General features: G+C 28.0%; 2 protein-coding genes across 2 annotated transcripts; one reads left to right on the top strand and one right to left on the bottom strand.

The window, feature by feature from the left end:
• Positions 1 to 595: 595 nt before the first annotated feature.
• On the top strand, positions 596 to 15,204 carry LOC111630057 (ATP synthase mitochondrial F1 complex assembly factor 2-like). Its single transcript, XM_023374073.1, has 6 exons — positions 596 to 705; positions 818 to 898; positions 3,122 to 3,234; positions 3,594 to 3,709; positions 5,396 to 5,532; positions 15,070 to 15,204. The coding sequence occupies exons 1-6, from the start codon at positions 683 to 685 to the stop codon at positions 15,110 to 15,112; spliced, it is 513 nt and encodes a 170-aa protein (XP_023229841.1). The 5' UTR covers positions 596 to 682; the 3' UTR covers positions 15,113 to 15,204.
• Positions 12,345 to 27,472, bottom strand: LOC111630052 (hydroxyacid oxidase 1-like). Its single transcript, XM_023374060.1, has 3 exons — positions 26,151 to 27,472; positions 15,055 to 15,206; positions 12,345 to 12,723 (listed from the first exon to the last, which is right to left on the bottom strand). The coding sequence occupies exons 1-3, from the start codon at positions 26,297 to 26,299 to the stop codon at positions 12,404 to 12,406; spliced, it is 621 nt and encodes a 206-aa protein (XP_023229828.1). The 5' UTR covers positions 26,300 to 27,472; the 3' UTR covers positions 12,345 to 12,403.

Here is a 27,472-nt window from a genome sequence, read left to right as displayed (position 1 = left end):
CTTATGTTTACTGGTTGTTATGGAATTACAAAAATTTCTTGGCGCTTAACACACTTTAATCTAATTATCTGTTTTTCACTGTTATAAAATCTACACTTTAAAATTTTTCTTATACATTTACAACAATACTAAAATTGACATATTTGTCTTTCAAAATCATGCAATTTCCTCTTTTTGCAAACCATTGGGATGACCTCTCCTCCCCCTCTTCTTTCCCCCAGTTAAGCGTACCACTGGTTACTATAGTCATATGACTAGCAGGCCACCTTCACTAGCAGGTTTTTTAATATCTTGATAACCTGTAAAAAGTTGGCTGAAGAGGGGCAATAAATGCCCGAAACGTGTGTAATATCAACACGTATCAACTGAATAAAAACTTGATGATAAGAATTGCCAAGTGCCTGAAAATAAATACGATAATTATTTGTGTTTGAATTACTACTAATAACTACTAGCACGGTTTCAAAGTACCAGAAAAAGGATTAATTAAAATAGAATTTATAAAAATAAATTAATTAAATTTATAGAATTAATAGTAATAATATGTGATCAACATTTTATATTTCAAGTATGAAATTCTTAATTTTATTAATATAAATTTATGTAGACAGGTCTTTGCTACACTGCAATTGATAATCCATCAAGAAATACCAAGGAATCATTAAGTGATTCAATAATAGAAATGCTTGATTCTGATACTTTATGGTATGTTATTCTAATTTTATGTTTAATCTTTAATTAATATAATAATATATTAAAAGTTTATTATTATCCAATGAAATTAATAATAATTAAAAAAGATATCATAATGTTTCAGTCATAGGATAAATGAACCAATTGATCTTAAAAAACACCAGGAAGAAAATTGGGATCCTGTTCTCCAATGGTTTGAAGAAAGGTATGCTATGCTGTCATTCTAAACACATTATAAATGTATACTGAATAATGCAGTGTGTTTATGATTTATGCTATTTTATTTTAAGCAGTTTTTAAATATTGTACACTATTTATTATTTATTTAGTTTTTAAATAAGTAAAGTCTGCAAAGTCTTGAGATTACCAACACCTTCAACAACAAAGCCAATATTAAATATGCTTTCTCAAAGCTGGGTTTGTGAATGGAGTTAAAAGATCAAGGAACATAAAGGATTAGATTGTCATTAAAAAATTAATTAGAAATCAGTTTCTAGAAAATAAAAATAAATAATAATAAGAATAAATCTCATTATTGCAAAAAGTAGTTTTTATTAATGTAATATATGAGGGTTGTTCCAGAAGTACCCAACCTGATGTATAGATGGCAGTAGTTGTTTGAAAAAATTACTGTGGTCAAAAGTACCAACCTTATAAATCTTAAGTTTGAAGTTTGAAGATGCTATGTTGTTTAGTATTTGTTTGACAGCCATCAATAGTGAACAATCTCAGTGAATTTGTAAACATGGAAAAATTGGTCATCATTATGTGATACAATACTTTCATTTGAAAGGTCTCAGTCCAACCAATATCAAAGCTAAGCTAGATTCTACTCTGGGGAAGTCTGCTCCCTCGTTTACAACAATAAAATATTGGGTGGCAGAGTTTAAATGAGGCTGTACGAGCTGCCAAGACAAACATTGCAGTGGTCGACCAAATGAGGTGACCATGCCAGAAATGGTGAAGAAAATCCACAAAATGATTTTGGATGACCGTTGACTCAAAGTGCGAGAGCTAGCAGACATGGTAGACATTTCAAAAAGTGCTGTACATCTCATTTTGACGTTTACTCACAATGGAACAAAAACAGCATCGTGAGGATGTTTCAATCGAGTGTTTGGTGATGTTTCGCAGCAATAAAGTCGAGTTTTTGTGTCGATTCATAACCGTGGATGAAACTTGGGTCCATCACTTCACACCTGAGATGAAAGAACAGTCAAAACAATGGACTGAAAGGAGAAAATCAGCTCCAAAGAAGGCAAAGACAGTTCCATCTGCTGGCAAGATCATGGCATCAGTTTTTTGGGATATGCGCGGGATAAGTTTCATTGATTATCTTCAAAAAGAAAAAATAATTAACGGCGAGTATTATGCAAACTTATTGCAGTGCTTGAGTGACAAAATCAAGAAAAAATGGCCAAATTTGGTGAAAAAGAAAGTGTTGTTTCATCAAGACAATGCACCAGTTCACACATTCGTTATCGCGGTGGCCAAAATCAATGATTTAAGGTTCAAATTGCTTCCTTACACACCCTATTTGCCAGATTTAGCTCTCTGAGATTATTTTCTCTTTCCAAACTTGAAAAAATGGCTTGGTGGTAAAAGATTTGCCAACAATGAATAGATGGAGTCTGCAGTTGATGACTATTTTGAGAAGTTTGACAGTTCTCACTATAAACAGGGTATCGAAGCTATTGAACATCACTGGGAAAAGTGTATTGAGCAAAAAGGAGACTATATTGAGAAATAAAGATATGTTTTCCCAAATTTTTTGTGTCTTCTTTGTTAGGTCAGGTAATTTTGGGACCACCCCGTATAAGAAGCTTTTAACTGAATTTTTTATACAAATAACTTTTTCCATTAATACAAATTTCATCTTATTTATATTTTCATTTACATATATCTGGATGTTATCTGGGTATATATTATCTGGATATTAATATATTACATATATTATTTCTTTTTATTCCAATGAAACCATGTTTTTATTATTTCCTTTTACTATGAAAAGTAAATATATTATCTTATTTATATTAATTATAAAAAACACTAAATTTTAATTTATTTGCATAAAATAAATTAAAATTTAGTTTTTTTTTAATAAGTTGTTACGTTGATGGCTAGTTACAAGTCTTTACAGTGAATTTACTTGACTTTTTTATTTATTTTTAATGTAATGATTGTCTTAATTACACTGGTATTTGTTTATACAGTATATATGTTTCAAAAATATAACTCATGAATAAATCAATTATTCTGTACTTGGAATAAATAATAACAATCATATTTTATTTGTCATCATCAATTGTAATAGTTAAATTTTAAAAGTTTAAAGATTTAAATTATTTGTTAAATTGATTAAAAGATATTAATTTATTATTAAAATTTAAACATATTTTATACATTTGTTAAATCAGTTTTCTTTCAGATATAAAGTAAAAATGAATGTATCATATGATGTTGGATCGGAAGGAATATCTGATGAAACACACAACATTATTAAAAAACATTTGCTTTCTTATAATGATTGGTGTCTCTTAGGTAAGAGATAATTTATTGAATGTTTTAAAATTATGTACAAGTAACACTACATTTAAAAATCCAGGACACTAAAGTTTATTAAAATTACAAATGTAGACAATCTAAACAGGGTATGTTTTAGATGAGTTTCTAGTGCAAATAAAGGACAACAGAATATGCCATTTGGATTGTCTAAATTTACTTTTACATTACTTTTCCATGGAAAAATATATATGGTGTAGAGCTATTAATATATTTATTTTCAGTTTTCTGCAAGTGTTTTTCTTAATCTGTCTTTGTCATTTGATTATTAATATATAATTTGGCTTTGAGATTAAATATTTAAATTTTTAATTTATCAAAACTTGCATTTTTTTTAGGAATTCAGTTTACTGCAGAAAGTCTGAAATCTATAATATTGACTCTAGCTGCTATAAATTATTATTTAGATGTTGAATCATGTGTTTCACTATCATATCTGGAAACTTTATATCAGGTAAGTATTATTTATAACTATTTTGTTAAAATATTATATACTAAAAATTTCGTACAACCTTATATTTTTACATCATAAAAACTTTCTTGTATGTAATCTGTTTTATTAGATTAGAAATTGTTACAAAATGAATCAAAGAAGGAAGAATATTTAAATATTTTTATGCTGTTTAAATTTAAAAGTTTGTTTTTCTGAATTGCAATCTCCTTGCTAAATTTTAATATGATCTATCTTGAAAATGAGTTTTGGAAACGAAACAATTTATAACTTTTTTTGTAAAAATATTTATGTAAAGACATTTAAATGTTTCACTTGCATGATTCATTACATATATCAGGATGGCAAGTTGATTTGAAACTTGCATTATCAGGAATGCAATACTTTTATGAAGGATCAGAAACTCTCAGGAAATTTTTAAGGATTTTGTGGAAATTTTATCAATTGATAAATATTTTGTCATTGAAATTTTTTAGTTTTTAAATCATTTCAAATATAATCTAATATGGCAGAGATGGGCAACCTGCAGCTCACATTGCATAAAATATGAATAAATATATCAATTTTCTGGCTTAAGGAAGTATGCAGTAAAAATTCAAATGTTATTTTCTACAACTTATATATGTGAATAGTTTTTCCTGCAATGAATTTAGTAAAAATTAAAATGAGAAACTGGCTAACAAACTCACATCAAAACTGATTTAAAACTAGCAGTGACTAATATTTAACCAAATATTTCCAATATATTATGTTTACATCAGTTTCAGAAGCTAAATTAAGTATACCTATACTAATTTACTAGCATATTTTTCCCTCTTTCCTCTTGTATGTGGCCTGCATCAGTTCAAAAGTTTTGAAATACAGCCCTTACATAGAAAAAGGTTGCTTATCCCTGTAATATAGTAATACAGATTTGCAAGAAAACTTTGATGGCAATGCCAAAATAACTGCAATTTTCAGGCTTTTGCAATGTTTCATCTCAGGATGTTCTGACTCATACAAGCTTTACTGTTTATTAAGTGAATTTTTTTGTTTAAATAACTTAAGTAATTTGATAATTAAAGTCACTTCTTTTATGTTTTTTTTTAATTCAAGCTTTGATATCATGATATGACAGAGTCATGTCTTAATTCTCTCAAATAAGCATCTCATTAAACTATTTTTAGTGAACTACACACAACAACAATACACTTGAAAACCATACAAAAAAATTCATGTCACTGCTAATTTCAAAATTGAAAATTTAACAAAAATCTAACTGACAATATACAGAAATATTAATGAACATAACAATGGATCAAAATAAAATCAGTTAAAAATATTTAAAAACAACTAAAAAACAACTAAAAAATTACAATAATGGGATAAAAAATATATAATTTGCATACAAGATTTGTTCTGCATACGTGTTGTGTGGGAAGAAATAAAATTTCTCTACCTACATTAATCAATACCTGCACATTCACTCTTATATTTTTTTCTGGTAAAGTATAAGAAATTTATAGGAAATATTTGGAATTTTATATCTTTGAATTTTGAATTTAAAATTTAATATTATTGTTGTAACAGTTTCATTAATTAATTATATGTAATATGTTTATATTTTGTATTAATATTATATATTGTTTGTATGTAATGTGATATTTTATTATAATTTTTGAATTAATTGAAAATGATTGTTTATTACAGATCAAGCAATGGGGTGCTGTTGAATGGGCACATAATATAGAATTTGAACAAACTAAAGCTAGAGCTGCGGCAGGGGTTTTATTTGTATATTTAAATTCTGAATCCACTCATCTATCACAGAAATCCTCTAGTTCAAGGTATTTACTGTTGTTTTAAAATATTATGCACAATATTTTATAAAAATTTTATACAATCATCACAGAATATCTTAATAGTATGTAAGAAATCTTCCCATTTTTAACTGAATTAAGTTTAATCAACATTAATAAAAATATTGGTGTAAAAAATGTATTTAAAATACATATTAAAGCAGAAATTATTTAATGTTTTTATTACCTTTAAAAAAAGAAAACTGATAACAGAAGATGGAATTTTATCCTTCATGCATATTAGGTAATATAGCAAGTCAGTTTATCAGATAAGATATCCAATAATTTTACAAGAAATACAGCATTAATATTAAAAAGTACAAGATAAAATCTGGAATTTTGTAGCTCAGCAGTTCCACCAAAAATGCATTGTGAAGCAATGGATATTTCACATTTTTTTTCTAGTGATCAATAAAAATAAATATACTTTTTACATACAATTTTTAATAATGAAAATAAATTATACAACAAAATTACAGCTGGTTAAATACACTATAAATCAATGATGCATTTAAGAAACCAATAATATTTTATTACTTTCTAATGTTTTTGGCTTTACATATAGCCATGTTTGGGATACATTGTTTCATTGATAGATTACAGTGGGTAATTGGTTAACAAACAAATCGGATAATGAACACTTTTGCAAAAGATTTTTATGATTGGACAACGAACACATGATCTGATAATGAACACTTCACTGAACAAACATAAAAAGAAGTGACGGAAATAGCAAATACCGATTGATTTTCCTTTGTCTTCAGGTAACTCTTTGGAAATCAACGTCGATGCTTAACCTGATATATACTGATCAGATAGTATTTCTCAAACTTTGAAATACTTCCTTATAATTCCAGCCTTTTATTTTTCTGACAGAAACAATTCTTTTATAGTATTCGCGAGACTGTCGGGCGGGCAAGTTTTGCATCAGTTTTTATTTTCAAAAGGTGAGAGTATAATAGCAAAGGTAGAGAGTGGGCACAAGATGTCTGATGTTGCTGGGCAGTATGGCTTGAACAAATCTACAGTAAGCGGCAGTTCAATCTTATCTAAGAAAGATACAGTATAATTAAGAAAACTCAAGCAGCTAAAGGAGTAACAAATATCGTATCTGAGAAATAAAGAACATTGAAGAGCTCATAATGGAACCTGAAACGGATATGATGACAGAAGAACACCAAGAACTCTTGAATGAAGAACACCAAGAAACTGAGCGAGTTATGTTTTATTATGAAAAAGAGGATTAATGCTGATATCTGCTATTAATCAAAGATCTTTTGAAGAAGTGGGAGATGTCAGATCAACAGTCTTAGAATGGCATACAAACCAGATTGAGGTTAATAGGCTTGGGATCTCTACAATTACAATGCTATTAATTCTGAAAATCCTGAAGAAGAGAGAAAGGCAATCGACATTAGACAGATTATTTAACCCCCAAACAAAAAAAACATGACTAATAAAAATGCAAGTCTGCATATATATGTATTTTTATTATTACATATAAATAAACACAGTAAGAAAGTATATATTTTTTATTTTTTGGGGTCTTCAGAATGAATTAATTAAATTCCCATACAAACCTATGGTAAATTGATAATTGGTTAACGAACAATTCGGAAAGCGAACAAAGTTGGAATGGATTATGTTTATTAACTGATTATCCACTGTACATTCAAATTTGAATGCAATCCATCCAATGTAAAGCCAACAACATTAGAAAATATAAAATATTTCTAGTTGCTTAAAAATAAATTAAATTAACTAACTTAGTTTGAGAATTAAAAATAGATTTTTTTTTTTAAATAAATAATTTGTCAAATAAAGATTAATCATTTTAATTTTTTGTAATTCTTATGGATTATTTTTCAGTTTTCAAAGTTTAAAGCAGTTAAACTTTGAAAATTAAAAAATAATCCATAATAATCTGTCTAATGTCACTGCTTGACCACAAGATGTAGAATGGAACAAGTAGTAACCCAATTCCTTTGCTAAGCATTAGCAATGAAAATATTTAATTAACTTAAAACTTTTTAATGATTTTATGAAACAGTTTGTTTATATTATAATTTTCTGCAAATCGTTAAAAATTGTCTACAGAATGAAAATTTATTTCTGTTCATTAACAAAAATAAACACTGAAAAAATCTAACAAACAAGCAATAAAATTATACACAAACTGCTGTGAAGATCTTCACAGCAGTTTGTTACCTGACGATGCCTATTTAACATTATTTTAACTTATTCTTAGCCAGTTATATTCTAAAAAAATATTTACAATTGAAATAATTTAGAATAAAATAGAAGAAAAAATAAATAAAAGTTTTTCCAAATTTTTCAGTTTCAGTTTTTAAAAATTTGGAAGAAAGTAATCAAATTTTAGAGAAAATTAGTGACCAAATTTTCTGAATGAGTAATAATTTCTGACAACTGCTGTTAGATAGAATAGGTTAAAAGTAGAAACTGAAAACATTAAAAAATATTAATCAGTTGTATCAAAAATTTTGCTTTTTCAAGGTGTGATACATGTAACTCTGTAGAATTTAGAGATATACCAATTAGTATACAAAATATATCTTCATAAAGAATGATTTTAAATGGACTTTTATTAAATTTAAATCATATGTTGCACAACAGACTAGTTCACTAGTGTTTTCATCCATTCTTGATTAGACAAATATATCATTACAATAGTGTAAGGAATGATTATTTTAATAAAAGTTTTACTTCTGATCAAAATGTTTTAAAAAATAATTTACAAATAATACATACATAGTAATTTTATTTATTGATTAAACATGTTTTTATGTTTTCTAATAGAATTAGCTATTATTAAATGTATTAAATCTGTTTTTATGTATGTGAATTATAAATTTCTTCTTATAGACGTGAATAATAATTAGTTCTTGCAACCATAGAAGGATTTAAATCTGAAAGTTTTGAACATCCTGTAAATAAAAATTTATATTAGAAACTTGATAAATAAATTTTAAAATTAATTTTACAAATCATCTAATTATATAACTTTATAATGATTGTAAAATTATTATAAAGTTTTATATTATATATAGTATAATTTTTTATTATCATAGATATTGTCATCAATCATTTCATGTTGTCAGAATTAGCACATTTCAAAATATATATAATGAAATACACTTAAAACCTAACTTATGTTTTCAAAAATAATATTCTATGGCTGTAAAGCTTGTTAAAATCATATTTGCTTATACAATGGGAAAAAAAACATGATTATTCAGTTGTCTTGTGATTGAAGAACTTAATGTAAAAATAATAAGACTTAAGTACATTAAAAATTTAGCATGAAAACATTAAATTTTAGATGCTATTTAGTTCATTTTGGAATTATATTCATTTAAAATTGTTAGGACTGCTTATCTATTGATATACAGTAGAACCTCGATTATCCGGACCTCTATTATCTGGATTGTTCAAAATAAACAAAAATTTTATGAATTTGCTGATTTACACTTGGCGAATTACGATACTGTTTATGTATGTGATCGAATGCATAACTTTTTTTGTTTTAACAACGTCTCACCCAGCACAGTGGCCGTAAACTCTTAAATATATTTTGCATCGTAATAAAAATATAACTTGACATACATATTTATAAATAATTTATTTTCAAATTACATCATTTCTATGACCAAGGGCGGCGTAAGGCATGGGCAACGTGGGCCACCGTCTATGCCTCACCAGAGTCAATAGGTCTGAAGAGCCTCGCGTTTTGAAGGTTTATGCATTACTTAAAAGCTGCGAACGCGACGAAAAAATTTTACTCGTCATAAATGATAAATAGTTTGTCAAATTTTTATTCATAAGAATGCAGTTTCAACTGCTTTTTATTTTATAAAATCCGTCTTCTTGCGCCACCAGAGGGCGTTTTAAACAATAGGTAGTCTGTTAGCGTTGGTCAGTAGTAGTCCAAATTCAATACAAACGTTTGTTTCTTGAAAATTTGATTACGATTTAAATACAGTATTTACTTTTAATATTACCAATGTGTCATTGAAAAGAAAACATGTTGTATTATCATTAAAAGACAAATTAAAGTATTTGTTTCGATTATCCGGATTTTTTCTTATCTGGACTACCTTCATCCTCAATTAGTCCGGATAATCGAGGTTCTACTGTATGTATATAAGTTTTTCAATTTGAAGTTTTTTGATAATAACATTTAAAAAATTTTATTTATAACTCTGAATGTCTTCAAACACCAGTTATTTCTAGTGCTGATTTAGTATTAAAGATTAAAAAAAATATTCTTCCAGGAGTCTTGTATTTAGTACTTTCATGGAGCAATTTTCCTTATACAGTATTCAGAAAAATTGAATCCAATACAGAAAAAATAATTAAATAAAAAGCCAGGATAAAAATATTTTAAAAATGGCCTGTAATTAATAGCCAGATAGTCAAAGCAATAAAGGAATCAGCTTATCACTCTGAGTTCAGATTGGTCCTCAAAAATTTTTAGGGATTTTAGGGATTATATATTACCTAACACAGATAATAATAGGTTTTGTCCTTTACCACAGACTCTAATCTCCATTGCAGCCCAGGCCTAATTCACAATGGGCATGATAAAGATCCTCTTTGTATGCAAAGAACAGGATGAGTTTAAAAAATGTAACTTACAATTAACAATATTATAAACAATAATAAATGACAATTTAAATANCATAAATTCTAAACAAGGTTGGTTCTCAATACTACAAAAATTATCTCTAGAGAAACCTTCACTGACAAAACTAATTATTTTCTCATAGTTTCGGCTATTCTAGCAAGCATTGTTAGTATACATATGAAACAAATATTGGAACATAACATGTTTAAAATGATATTTTTTATTTTTTTTTTAATTATTTTTCTGATTTAAAAATATTTTTTAAATGTAATAAAAATTCAAATGTGTAGCAGATTCAGAAAATATTATTATAACAAATATATACAACTACAGTATATAAATTCATCAATTTTAATAAGTTTATCCTTGAATATTAAAGGAAAAATTCAACTATGATTATAATGTACAACAATAGATAAGTATGAGGATGAAATTTCAAAAAGGATTATACACTTAAATAATAATAACAATAAAATGTTTTTATTTTCCTGTTTATAAAATCTGTAAGCAGTATGTGTTTACTAAGGAATGTTTATGAGGAAAGTTCAAAAATATATATTTTATATTTATATGTTTGTTTGTTTATCAGATGTCATGTAATTCAATATTATCTTCCTATGGCATTTTATTTAGAAAATGTGCATATATAAATAGATTTATATTTTTAAAAGTGTTATAACATTAAATGTTTAAGATATTTAACCTAATGATAAATGTATTATGCAGAAAGAACAATTTTCATTGATCTTGAATATTGATACAGTTTAGAAGAATAGAATAAATAATAAAAATAAAACCTGGAATAATTTTGGTATTTTAATCTATTCAGTCTAATACAACTGAATTAAAAATTTTGTTTTTAGTCTAAATTTATAACTTATTTATTTATTGATTCAAAGGTGTTTACTTAGTTACAAGGAAATGAGTATTTTACCCAGTAACAAGTAAATTGGTGTTTTATCCAATTACAAGATTACAGTTGAATTTTAGACATATTAGCTAAACAATTTCTATAATTTCAGATATAATATGAATTTTTATTCATGAAATATCTCTGATATGGGAAGTAGTTTATTATATTTATTCAAAATGTGAAAAGTTTGCCAGAATGTCTGGATCTGATCCTGGATCTCCCAGAGAGGACTCAAGATCAGATCCAGACAGGTCAAAAAAATTCCAGGAACTTTTGGAGGTAATTCATTTGAATATGTCAAGCCCCATCCCTCAGCACCCAGTTGCCTCATTGTGGGCTGGACAAACTCATAACAGGCTTGCTAAAATGATCCAAAGAGTACCCATGGAGTGAAAAGAGTTTTTTAAAAAAAAGGCTGAAAAATCCAAAGACAAATTACAATATTTGAGAAATTAATATAGACATTGTATCATGGAAATGATTGGCATTATAGCATGATGGCTCATTGCATAAGGCCAGCAAAAGGCATTAAAGTGCATCCACCTTAGCCTATAAAAAACATGCANATCATACTTATCAAAATTGGCCATTCTAAATTAAAAACAGTATTTATTTAATTTACTTATTTAAAAAATTATTTATTACTTGCTACTAATTAAACATTTAGTAAGTTATCATCATCATTTAAATTTTCTGCCCTACAACAGTAGAAAAACCTTGTCATATCCATCATAGATGCTGAGGTCTACCCTCATATCCAACATATCTAAATTAAACTACCTATAAAAATTTCTGAGGTTCTAATCCATATTCTAAACCATGGTTCCTAGAATCGCAGGCTGAATCTTTACTGCCGCTACCATTTGGCTGTCTTTACTACGTTAAATATAAGTTTGTTAACAAATGATAAATTTTGACTAGACTATAAAATATATATTGTCAGGTCCAATTTTTGATTTTTTCAGGTAAGCCATCTTGGATAAGAAATGGAAAATTATTCCTTGAAACTTGATAAATTATGAAAATTGGGATTAAATTCCCTCAGTAAAAACTGATAGTTATATGTCTTCAATTATATGACCATTTGTGGGGAACTGGAAATTAATTTCATATCTCATTAAACATTGTTTAATGAAACTATACAACATGGTGTTGTATAGTTTTATTAAAGATTTGTAAAGAATATTGTGCCTAGAAATTAATTTTATTCTCAAAGTTTTATATAAAAATGAATTTAAAAAATTAAAATTTTATATTTATTTAATGCAAATATAAAATGTCCAGGATATTAAAATTGATTTTTAAATAAGTAAAAAAAAATATATATATAATTTTATAAAATAATTATTGAGAGATGTAATTACATACCTTAAGTGTTGTGGCAATGAAAATTTATTTCTAGCATCTGCAAGACGCATTCCAAAAACTGGAGTATCTACTGTGAGAACAATTGCTTTGAATCCACTTTGTTCTGCTCTTTTTACCAAATCTTCAGTAATCTTTCGATCTTTGTAAATATATAGTTGAAACCATTTTAATCCATCTGAACTTTTTCCAATATCTTCAATACATGTAGTTGCAATAGTACTAAAGATAGCAACAGTTCCCATAGATGCTGCAGCTAAAGGATTTAAAGACTTTAACTTAAATGGTTTTAAACAGTTATAGAATGTTTTTATAATTTGCTAGATAACAAAAAAAATTTAAACATAAAATCATGTTTATTATTTATAATACAATGCCTTCTATTGATAATTTAAGAATTTAAACAAAATATTTAAGGACATTATAAATAGAAAAATATTTGCTTTAATGGCACTTGAAAACATAAATTATAGCACTTAAGTCTGAAAGTTATCCATTATCAGGAATGCTTAAAGAATCATGGTGTAGCATTCATGATGATGAAGGGTTTAAATCTGAAGGCACAGAACTTATGAGCAAGATATTGTACTATTTTATGTTAGACTAGCTGTTACCCGCGACTTCATCCGCAGAGGTTTTGCAAGCAAACCCCATTTACATTCAATATTTCAATAACCATAGTAATTGTTATATAACACCTACCACTGAAGAGAATTGCCGAGAATCAAACAAACTATTTTCAATTTGATCAATTTTCTGGAACGTTTACAATCGTTCTATAATCGAACCAATATGCAATAGCAAATTCGAATTTAAAACGGTTCAAACATTTTTAAAATCGAAATAGATAAAAATATTTATAACAGTGTCTGAAATGTTATCAATTTAATACACCTAAGTACTCAATGAAGACTAAACGTAGTTGAAAACAAAAAATTGCATCTAAAATAGTACAGTAGAAGCCGTTCTTCCGGTTAAGCCTTAATGCTCTCCCTCACCCCCGCGGGGAAATTTCTAAAAATCCATTCTTAGTGTGCATTGCCATGGTATACCCTACTAAAACACAGATAAAAACAAAAAATCGCATCTAAAATAGTACAGTAGAAGCCGTTTTTCCGGTTAAGCCTTAATGCTCTCCCTCACCCCCTGCGGGGGAATTTCTAAAAATTCCTTCTAGTGTGCATTGCCATGGTATACCCTACTAAAACACAGATAAAAACAAAAAATCGCATCTAAAATAGTAAAGTAGAAGCCGTTTTTCCGGTTAACCCTTAATGCTCTCCCTCACCCCCCACTTGGGAATTTTGAAAAATTCCTTCTTAGTGTGCATTGCCATGGTATACCCTACTAAAACACAGATAAAAACAAAAAATCGCATCTAAAATAGTACAGTAGAAGCCATTTTTCCAGTTAACTCTTAATGCTCTCCCTCTTCCCCCCACTTGGGAATTTCAAAAAATCCCTTCTTAGTGTGCGTTTTCATGACGTACCCTAACTGTGTACCAAATTTCACCTCTCTAGGTCCAGCGGTTTGCTCTGGGCGATGATGAATCAGTCAGTGAGTTAGTCATTCAGTCAGTCAGGACAAGCAATTTTATATATATAGATTTATTTACTTGATGAATTAAATACATGCAAGTATTTTTGACATTTCAAAATGTCATTCTCAAGTGAAGAAAAATTTAACATTGAAAGACTACAATTTCTTCTTTATACTATACTAGCAGATGAGCCCAGCATTGCTCAGACAAAAAGTAACAATAGCAAAGATTCAGATTATTAGATTATAGCCAATCTTACCCGTTTTCATCGAGTGCAAGAATTAGGTTCCCCCTCTTCTGAGACTAAGTAGAAAATTTTTAGATATCTGCTTACCGCACTGGGATAACGATATACGATGAAACACTAAATATCGTTGAGAATTTTTAGAAGGGTCTAAAAATGTGTTCAATTTCCCGCATAAATGCAAGAAAGGCATTTATAATAGTACAGTAGAAGCCAAGTTCTTTGAGGTAATCCTTAACCCTCTCTCTCTCCCCTGCGATGGGAATTTCAAAAAATCCCTTTTTAATGTGCATTTGCATGACATACTTTATTAAAATGCAATCAAAAATGCAAAAAACTCCATATAAAATAGTATAATAGAAGCTGAATTCTTCACGGTAAGCTTTAATCCTGTCCCTCTCCCCCGTGAGGGAATCTCGAAAAATCCATTTTTATTGTACGTTCTCATGATGTACTCTAACAATGTACCAAAGTTCAACTTTCAACTCCTAACCATTTGGGCTCTGTGCTTATTATTATTATTATCATCATTATTAACCCATCATGATTATATTAAAAGATTAGGCATTGTACATGAGTATGTAAATTTTTACAATCATTGACACTAACTTTAAGTTACGTTTTCATGTTCTATTTTGGCTTTTAAATTGTATTAAAATAAAAAAATTTTACTTTAATATAATTTATACAAATTTTCTATGTTTTAGATTTATGGAGTTTCTATATATCATAATTACTGTTAGTTACATAAGAGTGAATCATTTGATTAAAGTGATGATGATAAAGTATTTATACGAAATACCTTTTGCTGTTGCAGTTTCTCCATTGGGATGAGCCATTTTTTGCATAGCAGTTGGTGAAATTCCAACAGGAAATGAAATTTTCTCCCCCAAAAGTGTAACAGAGAGATCTCTTTTGGAAACGTCTCTTAGACATTTTGGTTTTATTTTAAATCTGATTAAAAGAAATGTTGAATTAGGAATACTTTCAAAATCATAAGCAAACTATTAAAATTTTTTAATCTGTAAATCTAAAAAGATCCCATGCTACATTTATTTGTTAGATATTATAACTAATTTGTCATTTTTTAAAATCTTACAATCATTACTAAATCATGCAAAGTTAAACACAGTTTTATCTTTGATTTTCAATACAGTATTCTATTATAATATCTTAAAATGTAATATAATAATTCTTAGAAAATTCTATAAAATATAATTTAGTGTTTAGGAATTGTTAAGTTGAATTCTAGAAGTGATAAATTATAATTTCACTGAATTATCATTAATGAAAATAATGAGAGAGAATGATGATTCAGAGAAACTATATTTTCACCATATTTTCTTTTTTTAAAAAGATGATAAATTTCTCATTTCTATTAATATAATAATTACACAAGTCCAGATAACTTGCAAACAAAACAGTAAATAGTTGATAAACTTTTTTTTAGTAATATGTATATTATGGAAATTCAGTTCTGTAAAATTTATTTATTAAGAAATTCAACACGTAAAATACAAAAAGATTTGTATTAAATATTTTATAAATATTATAAGATTCTACTTAAAACATGAACTTGAACAATTTAATATTTAAACTAAGCTCCTGAAGTTTATATTTATAGTAGTACTGATGATGCAAGAAAATATCTTGTAAAATGTTTGATGCAAAGTTTAAATTTCAAGTGTTGGCTTTTTAATAAATAGTTTGACAGTATTGAATATGTAATAAGAAATCATGTAGTTAGGTTATGCTAAGAAAAACTATTAATTTGAATTTATTATGGAAAATAATGTAATATGAATTAAACAAATCTGTTGTTATATATTTAGAATTATCATTTGTTACAAGTTACCTCATATTAACATTAATAGCACTTTATTAATAAAATTAATCTAGGTGAATATCAAAACTGATATTAGATGATAATTCTGTGTCTATAAAAACAAATTTTTTATTCATTATTAATTTCTGTATTATTATATTATAGAAACAAATTGGAAAAATTTATGGTTATTTATCATGCAAAATTCTAATTGTAATTCTTTAAAAATTATTTTTAAAAATGTTTGAAAATTCTATTTTAAAATTTGAAATGGAGAAAAAGTGATGAAAAATAATATCAAGATAGTTCTATTCTGTTGATAGATATTTGTCATTCCTATTCTAACCTTTAGAATAGGAGTTGCAAATGTTATCATTGACTTAAAAAAATAAGAAAAAGTTTTGAGATTTTATCTTCATCAGTATTATCTTTGATAGAGATACTATTGATATATATTTACACTTGTATTCCTTTTAACTTTTTCTGTTCTGTGGGCACTAAGGAAACCTTTTATATGCATATCAAGGATTTGATCTGTCTCACAATGAATCATACAAAAGCCAAATTTTTGTAAAAGTTGAGTAGTGAGGAGTAGAGCTCAACATACTCAACATACCTGAGTCAAATTAACCATGAAAATTCTGTGAATTATACCCAAGGCTCAAATCAAAATGTTCAGTGACAAGTTGCTATCTACTGCCTCAGCTATTTGATTTTAATAGGTGTAGTTGGTTAACGTTTGATAGATTATTTAAAATTGCTTTCAAACATTAAGTTGCTATATCTAAATCGGAATAAAAACCAAAATCAGTTAAATTTAAAAAAGATTATTAAAATGTGAAAGTATTATCAATATTTCTTTGATAAGAAATATATTAATTTTATATATATTGTTTGGATAGATAAACTAATTATGAGAGTTTAAAGTTTATGATTTTAATTTTGTTTTATAAGTTATTAGATTATAATAATAAAATTTAGATTTATTTATTTCGAAAGTAATATATAATATCATTATATTATAAAATTTACAGTATAAGATTTTAATCTATAGTTAAAGATAATTTTAAAATCCTTGATCGAAACACACTGATTATTTGGTGTTTATTTTTAATAAAAAGGTAAAAATTAATTCATTAAAAATTATATAATTTATTTATCATCACTAAATTAAAAAAATATATATTTGTAAATATTGTTTTTCCAAATAATAATGTAAGAAAAACAATAAATAAAATTACTGTTAAATTGTTCATATTTAAATTATTTTCTCATATTCATGTAGAAATAATTCAAATAAAGAACAATTTAACAAATAATGTAAACATGAATGATTGTGATGACGATGCATTATTGTTATTCATAAAATAATGTATAAAAGATAAAAATGTACTTTTATAATTTAAGAAAATATATTCTTGAAATTTAAATAATATTTAAGCTTCAAGGATATGTTTTTTATATCTTAAAAAATATATTTATTAGAAATAAATTGAAAATTTTTTAAGGAAATAGCTTTGATTATTTATTTTTATGTTTTTTTTTATGTTTTAGCTGAATAAATTTAAAATTTTGAAACAAAAATGTTTTATTTCAAGCAGAATACAAAATTTAAAGGTTCTACTAATGTTTTCTAGCTTTTGCTTATCTTTAAGAAAGGTCGAATTTCTCTGGGTCTTATACAGTACTAGACCAAATATCTGGCAAGCTTGGGATTGGAAGTGGTCCAAATTTCTGGATTTTTCAGTCTTGTGGACACAGACTAAATATATATTTAAAATATAAAATAAACGCAATGGAGAGTAAAGAACAAAATTAATTCTAACACACCATATGCCAGCAGTCACACTTGAATTGGCATCATGTGTTTCCTGGTAATTCTGAATTTCTGGAAGCAGGATATTTGGTCTGGTACTGTATACTATAATATTAATTAATTTTTATTTAATTATTATTTATTAAACATTTTTTTAGTTTATTTATTGTAAATAAATTGTAAATAATTTAAAATTTTTTCATATTTCAAGCTAAATGTTATTATTATAGTCAGAATTGGATGGTGGTATGATGCAGCTAGATGAACCCTTTTTAAAAGTAATTTGAATTATTGAAAAACAAAAAAAGTGTGTTGCTGCAAAGGCTAAGAGGTTGTAAATTATAAAAGCACAACAGTATAAGTTTTATTCCCATTATTAATCTCACATAATGGGGAAGTCTTTACAAAGCTTGCTTCACTTTATTATTTTTCACCATCCAGCACTGATACAAACAACATAACTAAAATAACAAAATTCTGTTTACTTGGTTCCTGAAAATGTTAATACCTTTAAATGTTTATATTTTTCACTCCAAATAAAGTATTATTTTTGTTTGTTATTCATGATTAAATACACTCATTGTCATAGAAATTTGTGCACAAAGAAAGAATTGTCATATCGCTGTGAAACTTAGCATGCAGCTAAGTCTCAAGCAGACATGGAAATGATTGGCNTGAAATCATACTTTTCCTGTTAGCAATAGAGCCAATAATGCCAGTCATTTTTCTAACTTCTTTCAGAGGAAAACTTTTGAATTGAAATAACATGACTTCTGGCTTGCATCAGAAGTTTGTATGTAGTTAATCAGGGCCTTATGTCCCTAAGGTTTCCATATTTGGTCTCGGTTTTCATCTATCTGACACTGTTCTTGAGATTAAGGAAGGACAGACAGCAACAGTTGGAATTTGTAGGTCTACAATTTTTTCAAATTGCAGTCCAATTAACATAAGATTTTTCCTATTAACCTTACAATTTAAGTTTGAATGTATTATTTGTAATTTTGTTAATTAATTATAGGCTATTTTTCTAGTATTTTTTAACCTGTATAATTATTTTTTTAATATTAGAATATAAAATGAGATGTTAAGATTTGCTCCTTGAAATTAATAAACAGATTATAATATCAGACTGCTGGAAGAATAATTTGTTTTATCTCTAATGTAAATTACCATTACATAAAGAGAGAAAATTTTTTTATATATGATTTTAGTGTCAACAAACCTGATAAAGTCATTGCTAAATCAAATTCTTTTTTAAGTATTTGTAAAACTTGTTTAACTCCGTCTTCACCCTGCAAAAAATTCAAATTTTTTGAATAATTGAAATGAAAAAAATGCATATTATTATTTTGTAGATAATTTCTATAGATTATGTATTATTAGTGTAATAATAATACAAATTACAGTTGCTTCTAAGTAAGCCAAATTTTGAAAATATGGATCTAAGCCAAATTTTATTGTAGTCCTGATACAACTCCCATAAACTTCATGCATTTTGTGTATCTGTAAGTTGAAACAGTTTTGATAGCACATTTTGATAACTTGAAATCAATGATTCTAGTGAATTTATTTCATGTTTGATATTGTGTGCTTTCTGTTACATTTTCAAAGGATCACACTAAAACCACATTTAAGGCAAACTGTTAATTATGTAAACTTGAAGAAACATATAAAGTTAATTGACATATTTAGCATCTCTGAAGACATCTAAATGTCTATCAAATTTTATAGATAGTGCTCTGCTTAAATTTCTAAAATGGTTTCTAGAAACTATGTCACACATGAAACAAGTTGTTTTTTAGGTGATTAAGCACATCTAAAACATCGTTGAGCAGAAAACTATGGAATTTTGAAATCAAACTCATGAAACAGATTTTCTTATACTAATAGTATAAATATTTTGTTATTAATCTAAGAAATAATGAAATATAATATATTAAGTATAATTGTAGAGGAGAAGGTGAAAATGAAAATGGGGTATTATGGAACCCCATTTTCATTTTAGTGAATTGTAAACAAGGTATCATAACTACACCAACATTTTTTGCACGAAAAGTACTGCTAACTATTAAACAAAATGTTTTTAATTGGATTTTTTGCTAGTGTAACTATAAGTATGGTTTTTGAAGGCTTTTGTACAAAAAGTCAGAAAGTAACTTAGAGATTCTAAGTGCTTAGAGAAAATCGGGTGGTAATATGGAACCTTACTGTATGTTTTCAAAAAATGCTTTAATGTATCCAAAAACAAATAGGAAAGTACAAAGAATGTTAAATAATTATAAAATTATTTACTCCAATGTATTTTATCGAAAAAATGCTTTTATAATAGAAAAATATGACCTCCATCAACAATATATATTCCAGCAGCTCTTTTTCAATATTCTCAGGAAGAATTGGCTTTCTACCTAGTGTCTTTTTCACAAATTGCTCCGGATGAATGTCTGTTGCAAATAGTGTTCGGAAAACTTGGGTTTCCAGAGAAGTTGGGTTCCATATTAAAAGCACCAATGGAATCGCCATCTTGAATTAACTTATGTCTGTCAAGACCAAATTTTAAAAAACGTGAACATCATACAGATTAATATGTACCNTCTTAGGAAGAAAAACGCCACACCATTAGCACTAATGGCCCGTAAATTGAAGTATTTCAGCCAAATTTCAAAATTTTCGGTTATGGTGTCCTAAGATATAAAGCAAAATACGAACGAACAGACATCCACCACACAGACACAAGACGCGCACAGAGTTTTTGTTTCTGTTTTTTGGGCTGCAATTTGAAAAAAGAAGTACACTTAATTCCCACTGTTGTCCACGTGTCCATCCGTCTTTTCTTAATCTCAAGAACGGAGTTAGATAGACGAAAGCTGAGACCAGATATGGAAATCTGGGGCAGGAGGCTAGGGACGATTAACTACATACGAACTTCCAGTTTGTATCGGAAGACATGTTATTTTAATTTAAAATTTTCCACTGAAAGGAGATATGTGACCATTATAACTCCGCTGCTATTCAGGATCAGTCTATTGTTAACAGGAAAAGTATGATGTACAGGGGCAAGACACCACTAATTTGAGGTGGAGAGCATATATTTTAAATTAAATACGATTAAAAATTGTAACCCGGCATTGTGACGATGTCAATAAATATTTGCTCATTTTTTGTTTTTGAAATGAGATCTTTAAACGTCGAGAAATTGAAAAAGAATAAAAAGGAAGGTGATTAGTCTAGACAGCGGACCTATAGGCCCCTTTGATTATTTATTTTTATGTTTTTTTTTATGTTTTAGCTGAATAAATTTAAAATTTTGAAACAAAAATGTTTTATTTCAAGCAGAATACAAAATTTAAAGGTTCTACTAATGTTTTCTAGCTTTTGCTTATCTTTAAGAAAGGTCGAATTTCTCTGGGTCTTATACAGTACTAGACCAAATATCTGGCAAGCTTGGGATTGGAAGTGGTCCAAATTTCTGGATTTTTCAGTCTTGTGGACACAGACTAAATATATATTTAAAATATAAAATAAACGCAATGGAGAGTAAAGAACAAAATTAATTCTAACACACCATATGCCAGCAGTCACACTTGAATTGGCATCATGTGTTTCCTGGTAATTCTGAATTTCTGGAAGCAGGATATTTGGTCTGGTACTGTATACTATAATATTAATTAATTTTTATTTAATTATTATTTATTAAACATTTTTTTAGTTTATTTATTGTAAATAAATTGTAAATAATTTAAAATTTTTTCATATTTCAAGCTAAATGTTATTATTATAGTCAGAATTGGATGGTGGTATGATGCAGCTAGATGAACCCTTTTTAAAAGTAATTTGAATTATTGAAAAACAAAAAAAGTGTGTTGCTGCAAAGGCTAAGAGGTTGTAAATTATAAAAGCACAACAGTATAAGTTTTATTCCCATTATTAATCTCACATAATGGGGAAGTCTTTACAAAGCTTGCTTCACTTTATTATTTTTCACCATCCAGCACTGATACAAACAACATAACTAAAATAACAAAATTCTGTTTACTTGGTTCCTGAAAATGTTAATACCTTTAAATGTTTATATTTTTCACTCCAAATAAAGTATTATTTTTGTTTGTTATTCATGATTAAATACACTCATTGCCATAGAAATTTGTGCACAAAGAAAGAATTGTCATATCGCTGTGAAACTTAGCATGCAGCTAAGTCTCAAGCAGACATGGAAATGATTGGCATTATAGCATGATGGCTCATTGCATAAGGCCAGCAAAAGGCATTAAAGTGCATCCACCTTAGCCTATAAAAAACATGCAAAGGCATCCTGTCTGTAGTTTACTTGTTGCAGAGGGATGCTGTATCACTAGAGATGCCTTTACATTGCAATCAAATACCATATGAACAACTAACTGACTTTGAGATGGGAAGAATCATTGGGTTGAGAGAAACTGAATGGTCATCTTGCCGAATAGCCCACCACCTAGGCCTTTCAGTGGATGACCTAGTGTTGGAATCAGTGGATGAGAGAGAGCTTGCACACATGGCACCAAGACTCAGGATATCCTCAACAGACCACTAGCTGAGAGAACTGCCTGGACCTCTTACAAGCATGCACACAGCTGATATGTCAGCCTCTATGTCTGTCCGTACCATTTTGAGATGCCTGGGTGAGGAACATTTGGTATTGCAGCAGCCATTATGTGTGCTGCCATTGACATTGCCCACCATCACCATCATTTGGAGTGGTATTGCTCCTAACAAGATTGGACTGCAATAGAATGGAATCAGGTTGTCTACAGCGATGAATTCAGATTCAGTTTGGTCACTGACAATGGCTTTGCTTGTGTCTGGAGACCTGGTGGTGAATGCCTCAGTCCTGCCTATACTTCGGAGCATCACACCACTCCATAGCTGGTATGACAATTCTGGAATGCCATCTCATATGACAGCCAGTCACATCTAGTAGTGATCAAAGGGACTATGACATCCCAGTGGTATGTTAGCAACATCCTGTATATCCTGAGAGGCATTTTCTAACAGAACAATGCTTGACCACACACAACAAGGATGTCACAGGACTGCCTCCGCCACATTACTTCCCTGACCTGCATTGCCACCTAATTTGTCACCAATTGAACATGTCTGGATCACCTGAGATGCCAAGTTGGATAGGTTAGGAGTTTGGCCACTAGAGGATTGCTTGCAGAAACTGTGGACTGAGATGCTGCAGGACACCATACAGCACCTATGTGCCTCCATGTAAGCCCATATCACATTGTGTATTCATGCTAGAGGTGGCCCAACAGGGTACTAGAACCTCCTTTCATTTGTAGTTTTTCTTGCAATAAATGATTCTTTTGCTTTCATTTTGTAATCACTTACTTATATCACTGTTACACTCACACATTTACAATTTCATTTGATTCCAACAACTCCTCCTTGATGCACTAATTTTTATGGAAATGAGTGTATTTAGGTAATTAAATTAATTGAATTAATTATTAAAATCATTCAATATTTAATTCATTATATATGAATACTGGATACTCAAAGCAGTAAATGTATTAGTCTGCTATTCTAATGACCCTAGTTTAAATCTGGGTTGAAGCTTCAAATATTTTTATGGTTGGTTCAACTTACATTTTCAAGACCATCATTCATTACTTGTTGCCCAATTGTGAGCATGACTGTGAACCCATAATGAACATGAGAATAAGATCTTATTTTTTACAAGGTGGAAGGAGTTAAAAAGAAAGTTATACAAGTAAGGATAAATATGAAAGCCTTAAAGCACTTGAATGTATCTAATGCTTTTTTGGAACAGAAAAACACAATTTTTTTTGTCAAAGTTTGTATTTAGAGAGCTTTCGTGACATTTATACATACAGAATAATTTTATTATTGTTCTCTTTTTAAATTTTCCTAGTTTTCTAGTACATAATATTTTTAATAATCAAGAAGAAATTTAACTTCTGGGTTTGAGTCCAGGTTAGCTAAAATTTTTGTGAGGGGATACATCCAGATTTGTCAAGTCCATCCTTTACAACCCTGGCTAAGTCCCTTTATAGGCACTTTACTGAACCATGATGGACTTGCATAAAAGGTCTCCTTAGTGATTTTAGGGAAGAAAGAGTTTAAAAAAATAAATTAAAAATAAATAAATATTTATATCTTACATGACAGTCTTTAAATTATCTAATAGACTTATTTAGTGTATTATCAAATTAATACCATAAATTCTAAACAAGGTTGGTTCTCAATACTACAAAAATTATCTCTAGAGAAACCTTCACTGACAAAACTAATTATTTTCTCATAGTTTCGGCTATTCTAGCAAGCATTGTTAGTATACATATGAAACAAATATTGGAACATAACATGTTTAAAATGATATTTTTTATTTTTTTTTTAATTATTTTTCTGATTTAAAAATATTTTTTAAATGTAATAAAAATTCAAATGTGTAGCAGATTCAGAAAATATTATTATAACAAATATATACAACTACAGTATATAAATTCATCAATTTTAATAAGTTTATCCTTGAATATTAAAGGAAAAATTCAACTATGATTATAATGTACAACAATAGATAAGTATGAGGATGAAATTTCAAAAAGGATTATACACTTAAATAATAATAACAATAAAATGTTTTTATTTTCCTGTTTATAAAATCTGTAAGCAGTATGTGTTTACTAAGGAATGTTTATGAGGAAAGTTCAAAAATATATATTTTATATTTATATGTTTGTTTGTTTATCAGATGTCATGTAATTCAATATTATCTTCCTATGGCATTTTATTTAGAAAATGTGCATATATAAATAGATTTATATTTTTAAAAGTGTTATAACATTAAATGTTTAAGATATTTAACCTAATGATAAATGTATTATGCAGAAAGAACAATTTTCATTGATCTTGAATATTGATACAGTTTAGAAGAATAGAATAAATAATAAAAATAAAACCTGGAATAATTTTGGTATTTTAATCTATTCAGTCTAATACAACTGAATTAAAAATTTTGTTTTTAGTCTAAATTTATAACTTATTTATTTATTGATTCAAAGGTGTTTACTTAGTTACAAGGAAATGAGTATTTTACCCAGTAACAAGTAAATTGGTGTTTTATCCAATTACAAGATTACAGTTGAATTTTAGACATATTAGCTAAACAATTTCTATAATTTCAGATATAATATGAATTTTTATTCATGAAATATCTCTGATATGGGAAGTAGTTTATTATATTTATTCAAAATGTGAAAAGTTTGCCAGAATGTCTGGATCTCCCAGAGAGGACTCAAGATCAGATCCAGACAGGTCAAAAAAATTCCAGGAACTTTTGGAGGTAATTCATTTGAATATGTCAAGCCCCATCCCTCAGCACCCAGTTGCCTCATTGTGGGCTGGACAAACTCATAACAGGCTTGCTAAAATGATCCAAAGAGTACCCATGGAGTGAAAAGAGTTTTTTAAAAAAAAGGCTGAAAAATCCAAAGACAAATTACAATATTTGAGAAATTAATATAGACATTGTATATAAATATGAAAATATTTATATAATAACACAATTTTAATTATTTCTAAAATGTTTAGAGATTAATTTTAGATATTGGCATTTTGTTTTTAGTAATTGGAGATAAATTACTTAATTGAATTAATTATTTTATGTTCAGGTTCTAAAGTAATATATAAAATAATCAAATTTACAAATTATTTTTCCCTTTATTAATTTTGAATTTCCATAAAAAATTAAATGTTAAAAGGAAAAAATTTGTATTGAATAAAACAAATTTTTGAAATTCAAATATTTCCAAAAAATCATTTTGCTGAATTTAAAAATATATATATATAATTTCATATCATAAACATTTCCATACAAAAATAATTTTAGAATTTTAATGAATAATGTATTATTTTTCTTGTGTAAATATATACAAATCCATAAAAAATTTTAGTGTAGATAATACTATTAGAATAATCAATATTTGCCTTAATAAAAAACACTTCTTTAATGTATGATTTTTATTCTTTTATTGACTGTTATGTTTTGTTAATTTAATAATAAATTTATTAACAATTCCAGATTTTTTTATTTAAAAATTTACTATCAAATAAGTATTATGTAATAATTTTTTTTAGTCACAATAATTGCAGAGTTTTGTTAATTTTTTAATTGTTGTAACAGAAATCAAAGAAATACTTTTATCACAAATTAAAGTTTGCTATTACAACTTTTATTTTACATTAAATAAGCACTTACCTGTTGAAGGCTTCTATGTTATCTCTTAATGTATATTCGTGATTAGCCCCACTAAAATAATAATCGCGTGCATCCGAATTTAAATGTTTATCCGCATAATTTTCGAAATCGTGCAAACATATTAAACGATCCAATTTATTTTTCTGCATTATTTTGCTGTTAGCTAATTAGTTTCTAACAAAATCTCAATATCTCATTGTTTCATATCGAATTATTTATCTTTCATCGTTACATCGATAACCGATTTGATAATTTAAGTTTGATTCTAAAGTAGTTGTTGAATTAAATCTATATTGATCTCAGCTTTTTGATCATTATATAAATTTTGTATCTACCGAAAACCTCTGTGTATCGAAAACGAAGTCATGGATTCCTACTTTAAATGGACCTTCAATACATTTTTGGATTCCTCATCGCAATTAATGGAGAATGGCAAAGTTTAATCAAAATCGATCGAACAGATTTTCGAGAATGAACACAATTCCGTAAGCCACACACAAGAGGCTTCACTAACGCTCTGCCTCAAAAATGTAGTAGCTCGATATATAAGTTTGTTACATAAATAAGTACTCTTGCATTTTTTAAAATACAATTTAGCAGTTTCTTCATACATTTCTTTAGTTTATCTGCAGATTTTCTGATAGTGTTTTCCATTCTTTACCCATGCTGATTGACTCCATTACCAGTAGATCCATTCATAACGGGCATAATTAAGGCATCATTGTTTGTTTGTACCTGCCGAGGGAATGCCTCCCGGGAGGAGTTTATGGGAAACTGTCCCATATTTAAGTGTTATAAACGTGAATAAAACGCGAAAACTTCCCGTGGCAGCCCGTTGGCGAGGCGCCAACCCACGACAAACTACTAGTATTTAGTGGTTTTATTCACTCGGCCACTGGTAGGCTTATTGTATCATTGTAGTCATTTTTTATTCTCCGCTTTGTGGGCACTAAGAGGATCTTTTTAGTGAGCCCATGTTGGATTTCAGTCAAGCCCGCCACAGGGTGGCCGGATAGTAAAGAATGAGCCTGACATATCCGGATGGATCACCCCTCGAAAAATTCCTGGGGTTTTTTAACCAGTCTGGATTCGCTCCTTTGTTCGCCAGAACAGTAGACTGCTACCTTAACCAGTAGGCCAAACGTACATCGATCTGAAAGGTCCAATGTGCACCAAGAAAATTTAATAGTCCTACTGAATAACTTACCACGTGGCTGCGTATCTTAAAAATATCCGTATTATTTAAGATGTTCCACTCATGCGTGCATCATGCACGCATGAGTGAAACTAGCTACCTGGATGAGTGAATTGTGAATGAACTT

The sequence above is a fragment of the Centruroides sculpturatus genome, unplaced genomic scaffold, assembly GCF_000671375.1.
Source record: "Centruroides sculpturatus isolate CEXI.00-Female unplaced genomic scaffold, Cexi_2.0 scaffold68, whole genome shotgun sequence".
NCBI lineage: Eukaryota > Metazoa > Arthropoda > Arachnida > Scorpiones > Buthidae > Centruroides > Centruroides sculpturatus.
This window is presented reverse-complemented; position numbering and strand designations above follow the sequence as displayed.

Bases quoted from the DNA above. Each gene is read 5' to 3' on its own strand.
- LOC111630057 (XM_023374073.1), top strand. From the start codon at position 683: ATGCTTGATTCTGATACTTTATG. The intron at 899-3,121 runs GTATGCTATGCT...GTTTTCTTTCAG, and splicing joins CTCCAATGGTTTGAAGAAAG to ATATAAAGTAAAAATGAATG. The intron at 3,710-5,395 runs GTAAGTATTATT...TGTTTATTACAG, and splicing joins ATCTGGAAACTTTATATCAG to ATCAAGCAATGGGGTGCTGT.
- LOC111630052 (XM_023374060.1), bottom strand. From the start codon at position 26,299: ATGCAGAAAAATAAATTGGATCGTTTAATATGTTTGCACGATTTCGAA. The intron at 15,207-26,150 runs GTAAGTGCTTAT...TCTTTTAATCAG, and splicing joins AACATAGAAGCCTTCAACAG to ATTTAAAATAAAACCAAAAT. The intron at 12,724-15,054 runs GTATTTCGTATA...TAAATCCTTTAG, and splicing joins AGAAACTGCAACAGCAAAAG to CTGCAGCATCTATGGGAACT.